Here is a 16,018-nt window from a genome sequence, read left to right as displayed (position 1 = left end):
TAGTGAAAGGTTTTGTTATCCGCATGTAATATGGGTCATATGATGCTGTTAAATTCAAAACAAGCCACAAATGTTATGTTAGTAACTGCACATTCACCTCATGTAATTTTTATGATTAAAAACCTCACCAACATGAGAAACTTCTTACATAAATCCAGAGATGCACATTAAATAGGAGAACAAATGAGCTTACTTGTCCAAGCGTGCGAGGACAGGCAAACTAAATCATAAAGACAAATATGATTGTGGGGTGTGTGCTGAGCATGCAGTTATTTACCAGAAACAACTAGGGTTCATTTTTAACTACACAGCATTCCTTTTAATATATGCCTACATAACATGATTCTGATTCTATTTATACACCCATGTGAAAAATGTACACACATGCATTTGAAGTGTTGCAAGACATATTTGACATATAATTTGCAGTTGTATTAAGACAAATTTTTAATGAGTGATCTCACACTTCAAAGGCACTCGTGTTTTTATGAGTTGGACTACTGAGAAGCACAGGGATCACAGACTAGGAGCTTCTGTGCCTGATTCTGAATGTCCTCCGGCATAAAACGTCAAAACAAACACTGCAGTTCTCTTGTCTAGTAATGCATAGTAATGCATAAAGACGTGCATGCTGGGACTTAGGGCAATGGCAGGAGTTACCTAGCAGCTAGGTAACTCCTGCCATTGGCCACTGCTTCTAATCAGTTAGAATGGGTTAAATGCAGATAATACATTTTTTTGTTGTAAATGTACTTGGCAAATACAGGAAATATGAATATACAATATAATTATGTCATTGGCAACAGCTGTAAGTTAGTCTATCCCCAGCCATTGTCTTCAGCAAACCCACTGTTCTGGACTGTACCATGTTCAACGCTCAAGGCCAAAACCCCATCCCAAACTTAACTTTCTCACTCAGTAAACTCAGGCAAAGCACAACAATTCAAATGATTAAGCAATGCAATACAAACAGGATTTTTCCTGTGGTAGCTACAACTTGTGTAATAATGATGTCTAATTCAACCTCCCTCACACCCTCATCCATTACTTCCTCTCCAATGGTGCATACTCATGAAAAGTTATTTCCTCAATTATCTCCTATTTCTCACTATGGGAGGCATTACCGTAGCTATTTTGGCAGATGTGATTTCAAGTTAATCACGTAGCAGAAGAGACAAGCGACTCAAGGCTTAACTTTGGAAAGGCTCCTCTGGAGCTACAGTGTGTGGGCAGTGTATGTGCTGATGTTGGGCTAATACAGGGGCTAACACAGATGCTTGCAGGACATTTTAGAAGGATAAACTGTAACTTCTTAGTGACAGTGTGAGAGAGCATCTACAAACACTACAAAAACCCTGACAGTAGCCCAAGTAGGTCACCTGGGAAAGAGAATGATATCATTTAGTTATTCAAAGAATTATTTAACGCAAACTCAAGTGATGTGATAAAAGTTGTTAACAGCAACCTACTTGACATGTTAACTGATCAACATTACATCGATTTAGTACAGGGAGTGCCTTTACTGGCTGGCATTTGTCTTTAACTAGCGTTTTGTGCAGACTGTGTTTACTGTGTGTTTTTTTCTTCATGGAATGAAATGTTACAAATAGACATGATGGAAATGCTTGTGAATTAAAAACAAAGATTGATAAAGATTGGTGTTGTGTTGACGCAAGTGCTAAATTATAAAGTGATGATAAGTCTAAAAGCTCTATGATTAAACAAGCAATGTGATATTAAACAGTGCCTGCTCATTATTTATCACTGTTTTCACATCATATAAAAAATAAATATGCAATTTGTTTGACTTGACAAATTAAGAAACAATTCAGAATAAATTACTGGTGGTTTGAAAAATGTCCTTTAGGTACGGTAATCACTGTTTTTTAGCTCAAGAGCATTTTCACATAAGCTTTGTATTATATTAGTTACTATACTGCAAAAGTGTATGTCCTTATGTGGCTATATAGCTCACATACTGTTTGTTGTTAAATAAACTTCAGGTTTGTTACTTTGAGGTCCTATTCTGTTTTTGTGAGTTATTACTACAATATCCCCATGGCTGGATTTTAATCAGATCAAATACTGCCCACAGCCTCAGAACATAATGAAGAAAAGTACAATGCGCAGCACACTGTTTACTTTCTAATTACAGTCCACCCAAATCACATAAATCATGTCCACATCCAGTCTAGATCACTCTCAAAGGGTGGCGCTATCTGAAGGAGTTCAAAACAATCAGCAAAAGCAATCAGCCGAGCTCCACTGAGATGTGTCCATATTTAACTACCGTAAGCACACACGGCGTTATGCAACAAGAATTTAGTCTCCATTGCTTTTAATCCCCTGTAGCAACTTAATCCCGGGGTTTAGCAAACTCTCCTCCTCAAGCATCCCTGCTGCTATCAGAACACAGAGGAAAAGAGGTAGAGGAGACAAGAAAAGGAAACAAGGATATATGGGAGCATGATAAATAATATTTGCAAATACAGTAAGAAACACAGATTGAAGGAGGATAAAGGAAAAATAATCTGATTCATAGATTTGCACTCAGCAGAGAATGAAGAAGTGGACGTCATGTTTTCAAAAATGCCGAAGGGTTAACAGGTCAATCACAGCCAACTAACGCTTCAGTAGTCAGGAGATAAAATGCAAGATTTTACTGCAGACTGCAGATTTGCATTGGTGGATTTTAACTAAGTGCTTTGCTTCAGTACATTTCTGAGGTACCCCTACTTCAACTGTATATTTTCATTTAATGTGACTTCTACTCCCCTACATTTATATGACAGCTGTAGTTATTCGACTGGCAACAACATTCAAAGGCTGCTTGCATGCTAAGGCATCTGCAATATATTTAATAACAATACAACAATATGACAATAATATATGACTGAAAGATGCAATTCTGCTACATGAAAGCTTTGAAACACGTTGCTGATGATACTGTTCTTTATCATTTTGAATGCTGGACTTTAACTCATTATGTTTTACTGCAATGTTATACTTATAATACTGACAATACTGACATAATACATGGCAGTATTGCTGCTTTTCTTATGGATCTTTACCTACTTATTCCCATCACTGCAGATTATATAATAATAATAACAATAATAATAGCAGCGCGATGAAGACAATGAAGAAGTAAATAAAATACACTTAGACATTAAATGTGCTTAACTAATGAAGGGCTCGTCCATTCACAAATGTCAGGTAAAATAGATAAACAGCTGGTTTTGTTTGCTAGGTATTGCTGGGATGGAGAAAATATGATTGATATAGAAATATGCAGTACATGTATGTGTTGTCATTCATCAGGGTAAGCAGTTGGGTTTCCATAGCCATCAACCTGTAGCAAAAAGTACTGATCTTACTGTAAGACAGAAAGTATCTCTCCAAACACTGCATACGAGCCAGAGGAATCTCCTCTTCACTGAGCATTGCTTGATCTAAAGTCTGGATTCAGTGTTATAAGGACAAATAATAATGAAATGAGTCAGGGGCTAATATATTCAATGTGAAAAATTAAATATTTCAGTTTTGCAGCCTGGAGGCTGTGTTACTATTTTTAGACACTGTTGGGTTGGATCATTCTACATTGCATAGCCCTCAGTGTTCTTTCCAAAGGACATGTTTGTTCCCAAGCCCCATAATTCATTAGGACACAGTTTTTTTTCTCATTTAGTTTGGAAATCTCCCACAAGGAGAGTATTGTATCTCCAAATACCACTGTTAAAAGTGGTATTAGTTGAATCAATTCAAGGGAGGGATACCACTGGGATGTTTCTGAAGTTGGCTTGTGTTGATATGAGGATCCTACCTGACATTGTCATGGCGTTGGATGTAGATTTTGTGAAAGATCCTTTCTGGGGGCTTCAGGAAATCCTCTTTCATCTCCATAGCTACGTTCCTGGGCAACAGACTCATTAGCAGGCGCTCCTGAGTGTGTGTGTGTGTGCGTGTGTGTGTGTGTGTGTGTGTGTGTGTGTGTGTGTGTGTGTGTGAAAGAAAGGGTGAGAGAGAGAAAGCGAAAAGATAAAATAAGTTTATATATATATATTTATACAGTCAAACACAGCAAAGTTATCATAGGACAAACTGTTAGGAGCGATAAGAAATGCGCTAGACAAAAAGGCACAAAATCTAACAGAAATGAATAATGTGTTGAAATGACTCACGGTACGAGAGAGAGGGCGGTACGGGGAAATAGGGGAAAAAATGACACACATCTAATTTTACCCATAGTTTCAGCAGAGTACAGGTGCTTGTACCTGTTTCTCATTCTCATCCTCCATGCGAAGTCTCTCTTCGATGCAGTTGCGAGCCTGCAGGAAGGCCTTCCTCTGGGCTCGTTCTGTCAGGATGCGCACAAACAGCCCTGACAGGTTGACACTGGTGAACAGCACAGTGTTGGCAACCAACTGCAAATAGAAGAAAAAACAAAACATGAAATATAACATATTAACATACACACAGAATAAAGAAGGACATTAAGAGAAGCTGTGAAAGAAGACTGGAGTATGTATTTTGTACTTGTACCACTTTACATGCAATGGGTGTTTAAGAATGATGAAAGAAAAGTCTGTTTCTCCTGTACAGAAAATACTACAATGTTAAATATGTCACTTGACTGATATTCTATGTTTTTACATTTGTACTATTGTGTGTGTGTTGATCTGGATGGCAAGCTCCTGATTACAGGGATGAATACATTTGTATTGACTTGAATAAATTCCCAATAATCAATCTCTATTACATATGGAGTATCCACAGTATGTGACATCCTCCTATACGAGAGATAGGTAAGAGGGTGGTGGGGCATAATATTTCTCTATTTTTGGTCTGTGAGATTTAAGCACTTGAAAATCCTTGCTCTGGTTCATCCATCACAGCAGGTTCTCAGCAGCATGACTGCTTCAACCTTGTGCGGGACACAAACAAAAGTGTTTTCTACATGACTGAGTTTGGTTGGCTGTGATTTAATACACAAACCAAACAAAGTTCTGCTAATACACTACTACTGATACATTCACTAGCAAGCTTTTAACATTGGCAGTATTTAAATATTCAGAAGAATAAAGGAATGTATTCTCCTTATGTCCAAGGTTATTCATCATGAGTGTATTCTACAGCTGGAGTCACTGGTGGAGCATATTTGACCTCAAAAGAAAGTATGTAAAAATGACTATATCCTTCATTTATAAACAACAACAACAACAAAATGTAACTTTGGGGCATTCATGTTTTGTTTTTTTGTGGGCATCATAAATACACTATCAAAGCTTCAGATGCTCTCAAATTAACAAACGTACATTGCCACAGACATTCATGTTTACAAGTCCAATGAATAATGAATTCCTGTTTGGCAGTATTAGTCAGTCATTGTGCTTGGCAGCAGTGATGGCAAGCATCAACATGTTCAAGCGATGCTCAAGTTACTTTACAGCCTCAAGTAAGTAAATGTGTACCTCTGAGTAGATTGGTGTAAAACACCCCTCTGCTTATCTGTGGTGATAACCCCAATTTCTCTTCAGATGGCAATAACTGACCTCATTGCGCTGAATTCACTCTTGCAGCTATCTTACCATTCACTGTCAGTAAGAAAGATCCTCGTAGTTTTACACAGTAAGGAAACTACAACCTTTACATTGGTTTTTAACATGTAAAATGATGATTTTCCACATTTGTTAAAGTAGTGAATTTATATATTGTACAACAGGGCTTTCATTTATAATACATATCATAAGGCAGCAAAATAAAAAGACAAACTCCCAGGGACTGGTAACATTGTTTATATCAGTCATTGTAGTCATATGGTGTGAATGTGCTTTGGGTTGGGATCTAATATAACAGTCGGCCATTGTTGTTGTTTTCTATTTGTCCAATCCAAGCTTAATCTACTCATGCAATATTTTAAACCAATGCTGTATCACATTGTATTACTCCCAACTTTTTGATGTACCAATGAAATGTGGCACTGTAACGAGTACTATATATTATTTACAGCCACATTTAAAACATGTTCAGAAGATGACAGCAAAACTCACAGCGGGGACTAAGGAACTAGTAATAACCTATTTTTTTAAAGCAATATTATGTTTATTTTAGTTATATGACATTTCAGGTATATACTGAGCCATGAAAGCAGACGGTACTGTAGGCTGAGCGCCTGGGCCCTAGGTGGGTGGTTGGTGCAAGCCTGGGCCATGCGGGGTCATGCCACACAGCTCATCGCTAAGCTTAATGGATTAGCTATCTCTGGTAGTACAGCTAACACTGTCCTTCACACGGCAATGCAGGTATCTCATTGCCTACATACAGGAAAACAATCTCCTCTGCAAATACACTGTAATCATCCGAGTCCTTGATGAACTGATCACATCTCTATTTTGTTTCCACAAAATGCACGATCATCATGCCATATGCTGCACACAGGCAGAAATGTTCCACTACCCCTGGAGGGTTTGAGTGATGTGACATATCTGTTTTTCCTCACACGTGACAAAAGTCTGAAATGTGAGTGTGTATGGTTAATTGCGATAGAAAGCGGTATACAGATATACATTCAGAGATTTACAAGTCCTTTTTTGGCTTGGAAATGACATGATTGACTTTGCCCTATTTTTCTTTAAAGCATATAGTGTGGTGAAAGTGTGGTGTGTGCTAGCACGCCTCTGTTTGCCCTACTTCTGGTGCAAGCAGGATGTCACTATGGTTCTTCATTCCCAGCCAGCTCCTTTTGGCCTGTGTCACATCGCCAGGGAAACAGTCATGGGCATGCAAACGGCTTTTCTCATTCATTTTTCCTTTGTTTCTTTTCTTTTTAGGGGCCTACAAGTATGCATCACCACAGCTGTGGCCTACACACAGTAGTTTACCATTACTGAACCCCTCTGAATATGAATATGTGTATATGTATATGTAGACTTACTTACAGGTGCGGTATTGCAGTAGGGAGGACACGGAAATGGTAATTAAGCAGAAATCGACAATGTCTTACTTTGTGGTTTCCCGGCAGACAGATCAAGCTTCTCATCTAAAATTCTTCTTCATGCCTGATAACTGTATTTGATCCCGTCTGTGGCTGAGTTGACATGAGCTAGCTAGTCTTTTTTTTTTGTAACCAAGAATAACACTTTTGTCAAATATGATCAAAGCCTGAGCAAATCTTATCAAGTCTAACCACAGGGAGCTGTCCTTGGTGCTAACATGAAGTCTAAATAGTGTGTTTCACTGCATTGGCCTACATTATACGTGTTGTATTTGAAGTATAACGCATGTGTGTAGATGAAGATAAAATAATGATGACTTTTATATGCCTGTTAATGGTGAACTTACAAAACAACAACAATACTACATACAAAGGCATCATAATTAACGTGTAACACATACGTACCGTTCTCCATAGTTTCTGTGTTTTTGCTGTGACAGAAGTGGCAGTCACAATCATATGCGAGATGGAGACCATTATTCCAAGCACAACTGCCAAGAGTGTCCGCACAGGTAGGAGCGCATAGGCTACGAAGGTGACCAGGATGAGCTGCCACACGCCTTGCTCCGGGGACGTCGGCGGCTCCATCCCCATCGCCCCCAGCGAGAAGGGACAGCAGAGGAAAGAGAAGGTAAAGCCGAAGAGTAGTGTCAGGTTAACAATCTGTTGTAGCTGAGTCACTTGCAGGTACTTGACATTGGTTACGATGAACAGGGAGACGAAGATGACACAATGGACCGGATGGGACCCCTTGGAGATGGTGAGGCTGGGGCCGGACAGCAACTCCACCACGGCCAGTGTCGAGGACATGAAGATGAGGACGGCCAGGGCTTTGAGAGTGGACGTCTGCTCCAGCTTCAGGTTATAGTTCTGGAAGAGGGACTCGAGCTCCTTGCAGTCGAACTCGTCCTCACACGCGATGGTGGTCAAAGGGACTCTCGTTGGACAGTGACTTCTCTTCCGCCTGGTTTTGACTTTCTGAAACGGTATTTCCTCCATGTCAGGGCCATTCATAAACTGAATACCTGCACACAGCTTAGGTCAAACGGAACACCGGATCCCACGCCGACACTGACCGGAGCCAACGGTAAAAGAAGCGCACAGCGGGTTGGAGGCAGAGCGTCCCGAATAGCTGGAGACTGACCGGTGGCCACAGACGCGCTCCACACTATCCACAGGTTGAATTGTGTTCTTCGGAGAGATCAGCTAACAGAGAAACCTTCATGTCCCGGCTGTATTTGCACGCAAATAGATATATATCAGTTTCTGTGTTTTAACATTCGTTTGAGCGCCACATGAAGAGCAGCGCACACGACGTCTAATTCTGATGGTAAAAGCTTTTCGGAAGGCTCAGATAGGATCACGCCTGCGCATTATGAGGTGAAGATAAGACAGGTCTCAGCTACTGAACACACATTCAAGGCGATTTGGCTGGTGCGGCTGCAGAGCTCTTCTCACCAATGTGACAGAGCATGTGCATATATCATCCATAATCCCAATGTCCTTTTCTTTTCCACCTACACATGACATGTTTCCATCATTAAAGCCTGCGCAATCTATTTTTATTTTCTCCATAGTATACTAATTCATTTAATGCTCTTCCTTTTCCTGTCTCCTTGACTCACACACATCAGGACAGGAGTAAAATGCAGAATGAATACTGCTGTGGGCCTACTGTGTATCAACGTTTTCAGACCGTGATTCATGGAATTCTCACTGAGCTGGTAGATACAGTGTCTTGTTGGCACATGGGATAACATGCTTGTATATCATTCATCATATGATTTCCGTGTTGCCAGTGAGGCAGGCACCCTTACCTCTTGGCATTCAGGGGGTGGTGTTTCATTCATTACCATGGGAAGATTAGTCATCCGTCACAGGCTGCCGTTGCCATAACCCGTCAGTGCCAGAGAGGGTGTTAGAAAGTGACAGATGGATGGCCCATGCCAAAGTCTGGCCCTCTTACATGCTACCAGGACACTTGGATGCTTTCTGTTCCCCTTCCTGGCTCTCTCTCAGACCTAAGTACCCTAGCTTTCACAGATCTCACTCAGCAATTGAATGAGTGTATGCAGTCTGACAGGTAAACAGAGAGAGAGAGGGAGAAATGGATGGGGTGTAGTGAATATAGAAACAGTATTTGGCAGCCGCCCAAATTCAGAGACAAAAAAAGAAGCAGTGCTATAAAAGACTAGTCTGGCCACAGAGAAACATCCAATCCAGTGTGTCATGAGAAAAATAAGACATTTTAACACATCTGAGAACAAAAAGCTTGAGTTAGTTGATGCTGTATTAGAGCTGACAACAATTAATAGATTAATCAAGTGGACTGACGAAGATTAATCTGCTTTACTGAGCAAAAAGACAAATATTCTACGGTTGCCGCTTCTCTAATATGATGATCCTCTGTTTTTTATCTGATATTTAATGAAAACTGAATGTTTTTGGGGTTTGAACAAAGATTCTATTTTGGAAACGGCATTTGTCACCATTCTCTGACATTTTATGGACTAAACAAGGATTAAAAAATAATCTATCAATATATAGTGAAAATAATCAATAGTTCCAGCCCTAGTTGATATAAACTATGATAATAAAACTTGCAAAATGCTTGCTGTCACACTAAATAATTTGTCAGGATATTGGTGTGTCCACAACAGTGGCCCTTACCTTCCCCTCTCGTCCGCCTGCCAGTCTCACTCCTCGGTGTTATCTATCTCCAGCTCCTCTGAGAGAAAGATGTGGGACACATGATGTTGGACACATTGCTGTTTTTTTTTTTTCACTCTTGGCACCTTCCACTGGACTTTATTAGGCAGCACACAAACACTGTTGTGTTAGAGTACTTTGCCTGTCAGATACAGGGATACTGCAACAAGCCTGAGGTGATATACAAACTAAACAAATCAGTGACCTCCTCCACACATTGTCTTTCAACCGGAGTGTGGTTGATTTGGCATTGATTTTCTGATCAATATTTCAATAATCCTCATGTAGCAACTCCTAAATTATTGTTAATAATGATGGCTGTTATTTTTTCCAATTTTACAAGACATCTGATATTTCTTTGATGCAAATGTCAAACTGTGCATCCGAACAAGATGAAAATCTGACATTCAGATTGCCATTTATGTATCTGCACATGCAGGTTTGTGCTTTTCATTTTTGACTGTAGTTGATTGACGGATGTTTGTTTTTTTCCGTTTGTGTGAAAACATTTCCAGGAGGACCTCTTGGCCTGTTTGTGGCCTGGAGCATTGGGGGATGAGAGCAAAGGTATTCTATCAAAGTGTCATTCCCTGCGCTTTTGATGGCTTCAGGTGTAAGTGCACGGTCACACTCTGCTAGCCCTCATCTTCTGAGAACAAAGAGAGGTCTAACGGGAGTCCACAACCACAAAGCTGCACTCCAAGGGCGTGGGACAAGGAGACAGCAGCCCGCACCATGCTGCGTGCCTCTCTTCTAAAAATCATCTTTGCTTCCTCTATGTCTTTCTTTCTATTTCCGTCTCTTTCATTACACAAACAAACTCCTCTCTGACTGACTCAGACTGAGAGACATGAAACAGCTGAGCGTCTGAAATGGTGGTAAAACAGATAATTATGTATCTGACATATTTACATTGCAAAATCGTTATTTAAATAATAGCTTGATGACTCAACAGCTTCAGCTGTCTGGAGCAATTAAAGTCTTCTCTCCCCACATGTCAGTTGTATAGCCTCTTCCCAAAAGCTGATCTATAGCACATTAAAGATCTAGCAAATGCTTGCAACCAAATTTGTTTCATGTTGGGCCTTTGGTCATGTCTCAAATGTGGCTCCTCTTGTCAATTGAGCAGTAAGAAATGTAACCCTCTTCACCTCTCTTGCAAAACATACACCGTCTTTAATTCTCCAAACAGCAGGGTGTTTCCTTATCTTAAAACGGATAGCTCTAAGATGCAAGCACGCACACCCATGCACACATACACGCACAAAGACACACACACAGAGGTTTGGGACATGATGAGGACAATAGGATAAAAAGCAGATGAAAAAAAACAGAGCATATTAAAAATAGGAAATGTTTAGATCTGCTGCATTCTGCATTCATCCAAATATTGCTTCACACTCGCTGTCATAAAGTGATGATCTGTAATGATAGCCCAGCAGCTGGCAAGTCCCACCACTGCCCAGATGTGGCTGAGGCATTGCTGGTCTTGTAATCACAGACACATTGGCTTAACACCAGCAAATGAAACAACCAAGCCAGACCCAAGAGAGACAGTCAATACATGTTATGAATTAGTTAATGTCAGCCCTAATTAAAATATGCCAAGAAACTAAACACCTTTTTTTCCATGAAATTCTATGTTCATACCGTGGTGATGGATCTATTTCTTTTCCTTTACTTATGAAAGTGAGTAGAAAGTGTAAATCAAACATGGCCACAAGTCACCTATTTTTTCACATAAACATAAAAGTAATGAGTCCAAATTTAGCCTTGAGCAGGAACCTGCAGAGCTCCATTCGTCAGGGCTGAAAACATAATGCACACATGATTACCAAATCAAAACTGGACCTGGGGAAAAAAATCCACATGCTTATCTTTCATTCAGCACAGAGAACAATTTGTCCCCTCTACAAAACACGTCACAACAGATAAACGTAAAAGCTAAGTTACCCCACAATCCATGATTCAAACGTAATTCTGTCTGTTGATGCACTTGTCAATTCAATGTCAACGAGGTCAGTGAACAGGTTTGGATTGTATCATTAGAACCTCGCACAACAAAATCTGGATCCAACAGAGTTCAGCTGTGTGTCGCGTAAGCATGGCTAAAAACAATTGTTGAGATTATTTCTCAGATGCATTGCACATGGTATAAAGACGAGGACGCATGACTTTTACAGCCAGTTATTACTGTTTTTTGTGTCATCTGTAGAAACAAACAACAGCATCTATGCAGTGTGTGTTTTAAAATGTGTGAACGCCATTTATTCCCAAATGAATCTCGGTTTTGGGATCAATGCATTTACTCCCACCCGGTTGACTGAGAAATCAATGAGTCAAAGAATGATTTGGATAGAATGTGCAAAAACATGGTTTATTAAATAAATGACATTAATCCAGTTTTTGATCTTAGATGTCTTTTCTTGACTAAATATTTAGCAATCATGCCTTCTAATAATATGTGAGGTTAAAATCATTAAAATCATTTAAAGACATAAAATCCTAATTGAATACTTAAAGTAGTATCTGTAGAATTTGCAGATCAAATGTAATCCTGATGCAAAATATTCCTTTCCCTAAACAACATGATATTGTTTTCCAACAGCTTTCTTAATGCAACCTTTTGCTTATCATACACATTTTAGGGTACCTTTTTCATCATCTCCTCCATTACAGACAACACCACCCTTCTAATCTTCCACTCACATCAGCATTGCTTGTGAGCCCAGCAACTAGAGTATACTGGTTATGAACACATGTATTACAACTGCAGACTACAATGGAAATGGGATGTGTGTAAGGATTGTGTAAGTGAATCAGGATTTTCCTCTGTGTTTATTCCTTTTACATGGAGGATACAGATCTGAGAGATGTCCATTTCAAAAGTACACACACAACGGTTAAATAAAATTAAATGAAAGACAACTATGAACAATTATGGAGTAGTCTTTTTTCTACTAGCTCCTGTTTATGAAGTTTAAAATTGTGATGCCCATCCATCCATTTAGAGTCAGGCTCTCTTATGATTACCAGTTCCTGGTTAAAGCCTCTTTAGCTGCAACCAACAGAATGTTCAATAAATACTTTATTTTTAACCATTTCTGAGGGAAGTTCCCCAACTACATATTCTAGATCTCTTGCAGGGCATTGTTTATTCCCCTCCTCTAGTCTTCAATAACTGGGCAGCCCCAGAAAACATGGCAGTGGTTTGCACGTTGGTTTTATTGTAGTTTATTTATTTGAACACAAAAAACATTAATAGATGTCGTGTGCCAAGTTGTAGCAATTTGCTAGTTTCCCCCCGTATTCCCTGGGCAGGTATTTAACACAATAGTCATAAAAATCTACAGACATTATTATCCCCCTATCTCATCCAATCTGGAGCTAAAACTAGGACCACCCCACCCATTAACACACAGTCATTTAGCACATAAATCCACTGGTGGGAGCAATATGCTTCATTAATAACCAATGCTTTGTTAAGCAGAAGTGCAAGTTAGTGCAAGAAATTAGCTCTGTTGGAAGACTGATTTATAGCCATAGAGGAGAATGATGTCCTCCCAAATGCAGTTTTGCATTGTGGAAGAGTATGTTTGCCCCTTGTGGCTGACATAGTTACTCGTGTTGTTTTTTTAAGAGCAGAGTGTAGCACATCTTTTCAGAGGAGAAGCAGAAGCAGTACGAAACATTCAAAAAAATGTTTAGTGAAATATAACATTTTAAAGATTTAGCATGTTGTATTTAGTGAGAATATGACAGTAATGGTAATGACGTGGCTTTTTGACATGGATCTTGACAAACTTTTATATAACGATTTAATTGGCCTTAGGGCTTTTTTCCATGCCTGAGACTACCTCAAAATACAATATAAGATATGTGGGAAAATCGTTGTGTTTGTATTTGATTCTTTTTTATGAGGTGTGGATTACTGTTTGGGTGCTTTCTGTCCAACAGAAAACCGAGTAGAACCTCCAACAACACTAAACGTTGAAAAAAGAAGATAATAACAAGAAGTAGCACCCGTGGCTGTTTGGCATAGGTCTGTGTGCAAGCTTAAAATGGATCAATAGCCATCAGGTGCATGAGATTCAAGTGCAGCAACCGCCCCATTGTGAAATCCTCTTAAAGCATCTGATAGTTCGAGTAATCTGGGAGAGGCAATGTGTGAGCATGTATCTGTGTGCATGTGTATGTGTTTGTGTGTTTCTTTCTAGTCCATGTGCCTTGTCTCCTCCCACAAAGGCTGTCTTCCAAAGTATCACATGCCCCATTGAATTTAAGTGCTTTGAGTGTTCACTGTGCAGGGCGTGAGACAGACACAGACAGAAAGAAAAAGAGAGAGCGCTCATGAGAGCACATTTCTGCCGTTCCGAGAACATCGTACACCCCAAGGTATTGCTGAGATCTGGAAACATGGCAACACATAAACTGTGGGCTTGCACTAGTATATAGCGTACGTTTGGGTTATCATTTTTGCCATTTATCCTTGCCTTAGTATCCAAATAATTTTGGATAACTTGGATTGTTGAAAAACCTCTATGATCTGATTGCTTGTGTTGCAATGTGCAACTCACAGATCTTGGCAATTTACTTGAGTGAGTGGAAATAGCCTTGGAAATAGTGTATGTCAAAGCCAAGCCTATCTCAAGTTTAAGTGAAGTGCAATGAGAAAGAGGGAAAATAGGAGAGAGATGGTGGCAGAAATGAGAGCGAGAAAAGCTGAGACAGTTGGAGGAGCCCGTCCTGCTAGTTAACAGACACAATGAATATTGAGGGGATCAGATGAGGTCAGTTAAAAAGTACTGATGTAAGAAACAAGCATAAACAGAGCAGGCTGATTGGACATGTAACGGATGAGACTCAACAACACTTGGAAAGGCCTGATGCTGAATAGGAACTTGATTTTGAATTTCAAAGACACAAACAAGATTCAACAGGCAAGGACAGGAGAGCTTACTCTTATGTGTGTCCTGTGGCGCTGTTCTCATAGAAGCCAAGTACTTCCGTGGTGATCAATAACCAGGAGAAAGTGGCCACTGGCCCTGATCCTAATTAGTGCAGGGTTAGAGCAGATTAGCTTGCACCTGAGCTCCTATCTCAGCCTTTCTCAAACAACAGCTCCCCCCCAATCAGGCTACCTAGAAGCACCGGCATCAGCAAAATTCAGTGATCGGTTTTATTGTAGAGGAAAGACACTTCAGCCCGAATATGAAACCTTTTTCTCACATGCCACTCATGGTTGCTTTCATCTTCCAGAAGACCAAAAAAAAAGCAACATAAAATCATCGGAGAGTGGGGACAGGTGGGTCTGTCAAAGAGGTGTCCTTTTAAATAACGATGGTGCTCTTGGAAATGGAGTGATTACCAGTAAACCTTTTGTATCACAGCCAAGTTTGCTGAACACAAAGAGTTCAGGGCAATGTTAGGAAGAGAAGACAACCATGAAATGATTAGTAAGTGTGTGTGTGTGTGAGTGTGTGTGTGCCTGATCACAGTTGTATAATTTAGTAAATTTGCAATTGTGACATTGCTAACATAACTTTTTCTTGGAACTAATATTAAGGAAGAGTCTTTTCGGTTTAAATATTTCAGACAAGGGTTAAACTTGTGGACATTTTATTTTGACACCATACAGAAAATGCTAACAATCAAGTGCCGATTCCAAATCCCTTATATATATAAGGAATAATGAGGGTCTTAAGATCAATACCTGTGGAACACCACCTGTGCCATTAATACTGAATCCATACTGAATATGATTAGTTAGGTATAATTTCATCCAACTAAATAAAGCTCAGCATAAATTCATTCAGGAAGACTTCCGTCCTTTTATTCTCCTCTCTCTCTCTTTCCTAATCTGATCAGCTGATTCTGGGCATTCACTCTTCAGTTAAACCAACCAGAATTGGCCAGGATTTCCTTGAGCCAATCACATCATAGCATCCCTGCTTTAAAATCTGTTCTTCTCTCTGCCGCTATCAGTTGTCATTTCAGGCAAACCCCATACACCTCCAGTCATCATCATTCACAGCACCCAAAGTCCTCCACCAGAATCCCTGTTCCCATGACATACATCCAGAACTTCAGGCTTCTTTTACCACCACCAGTGTCGAGACTCCATTGGGGGGGATACTCCAGCCAACTCATGGCCTCTCTACCCCTTTAAAAATGTAAATAGCAATTTGGCTAAATTTGCCCCTTTCAACAAAGTCTCTCCTGAACTTTAGGTTACCACACCCAATAGTCTTCAATTGATTGTATAACAAATTATTTACTGTATCAAATGAAAATAGACACATTAATAATACTGGA

The 16,018-nt window shown here is 39.8% G+C and overlaps 1 protein-coding gene across 3 annotated transcripts in view; it reads right to left on the bottom strand.

Annotated features, from left to right (window-relative positions):
- The window catches only part of LOC117954024 (adenylate cyclase type 1-like), a 34,981-nt gene extending 26,622 nt beyond the window's left edge, over positions 1-8,359 (bottom strand). Inside the window, exons 1-3 of one of the 3 annotated variants that reach the window (XM_034887473.1) lie at positions 7,400-8,359; positions 4,275-4,424; positions 3,824-3,942 (exon numbers count right to left, since the gene is read on the bottom strand). In XM_034887473.1, coding sequence (XP_034743364.1) covers positions 3,824-3,942; positions 4,275-4,424; positions 7,400-8,008 — 878 coding nt within the window. In that variant the 5' untranslated portion in view covers positions 8,009-8,359. The remainder of the gene's footprint in view (positions 1-3,823; positions 3,943-4,274; positions 4,425-7,399) is intronic. The other 2 variants (XM_034887472.1, XM_034887474.1) reach the window with 2 other exon arrangements.
- Between the last annotated feature and the right edge of the window lie 7,659 nt (positions 8,360-16,018).

The sequence above is a fragment of the Etheostoma cragini genome, chromosome 12 (assembly GCF_013103735.1).
Source record: "Etheostoma cragini isolate CJK2018 chromosome 12, CSU_Ecrag_1.0, whole genome shotgun sequence".
In the NCBI taxonomy this organism is placed as follows: Eukaryota; Metazoa; Chordata; class Actinopteri; order Perciformes; family Percidae; genus Etheostoma; species Etheostoma cragini.
The sequence above is the reverse complement of the archived record's forward strand: the minus strand, read 5'-3'. Positions and strand labels throughout refer to the sequence as shown.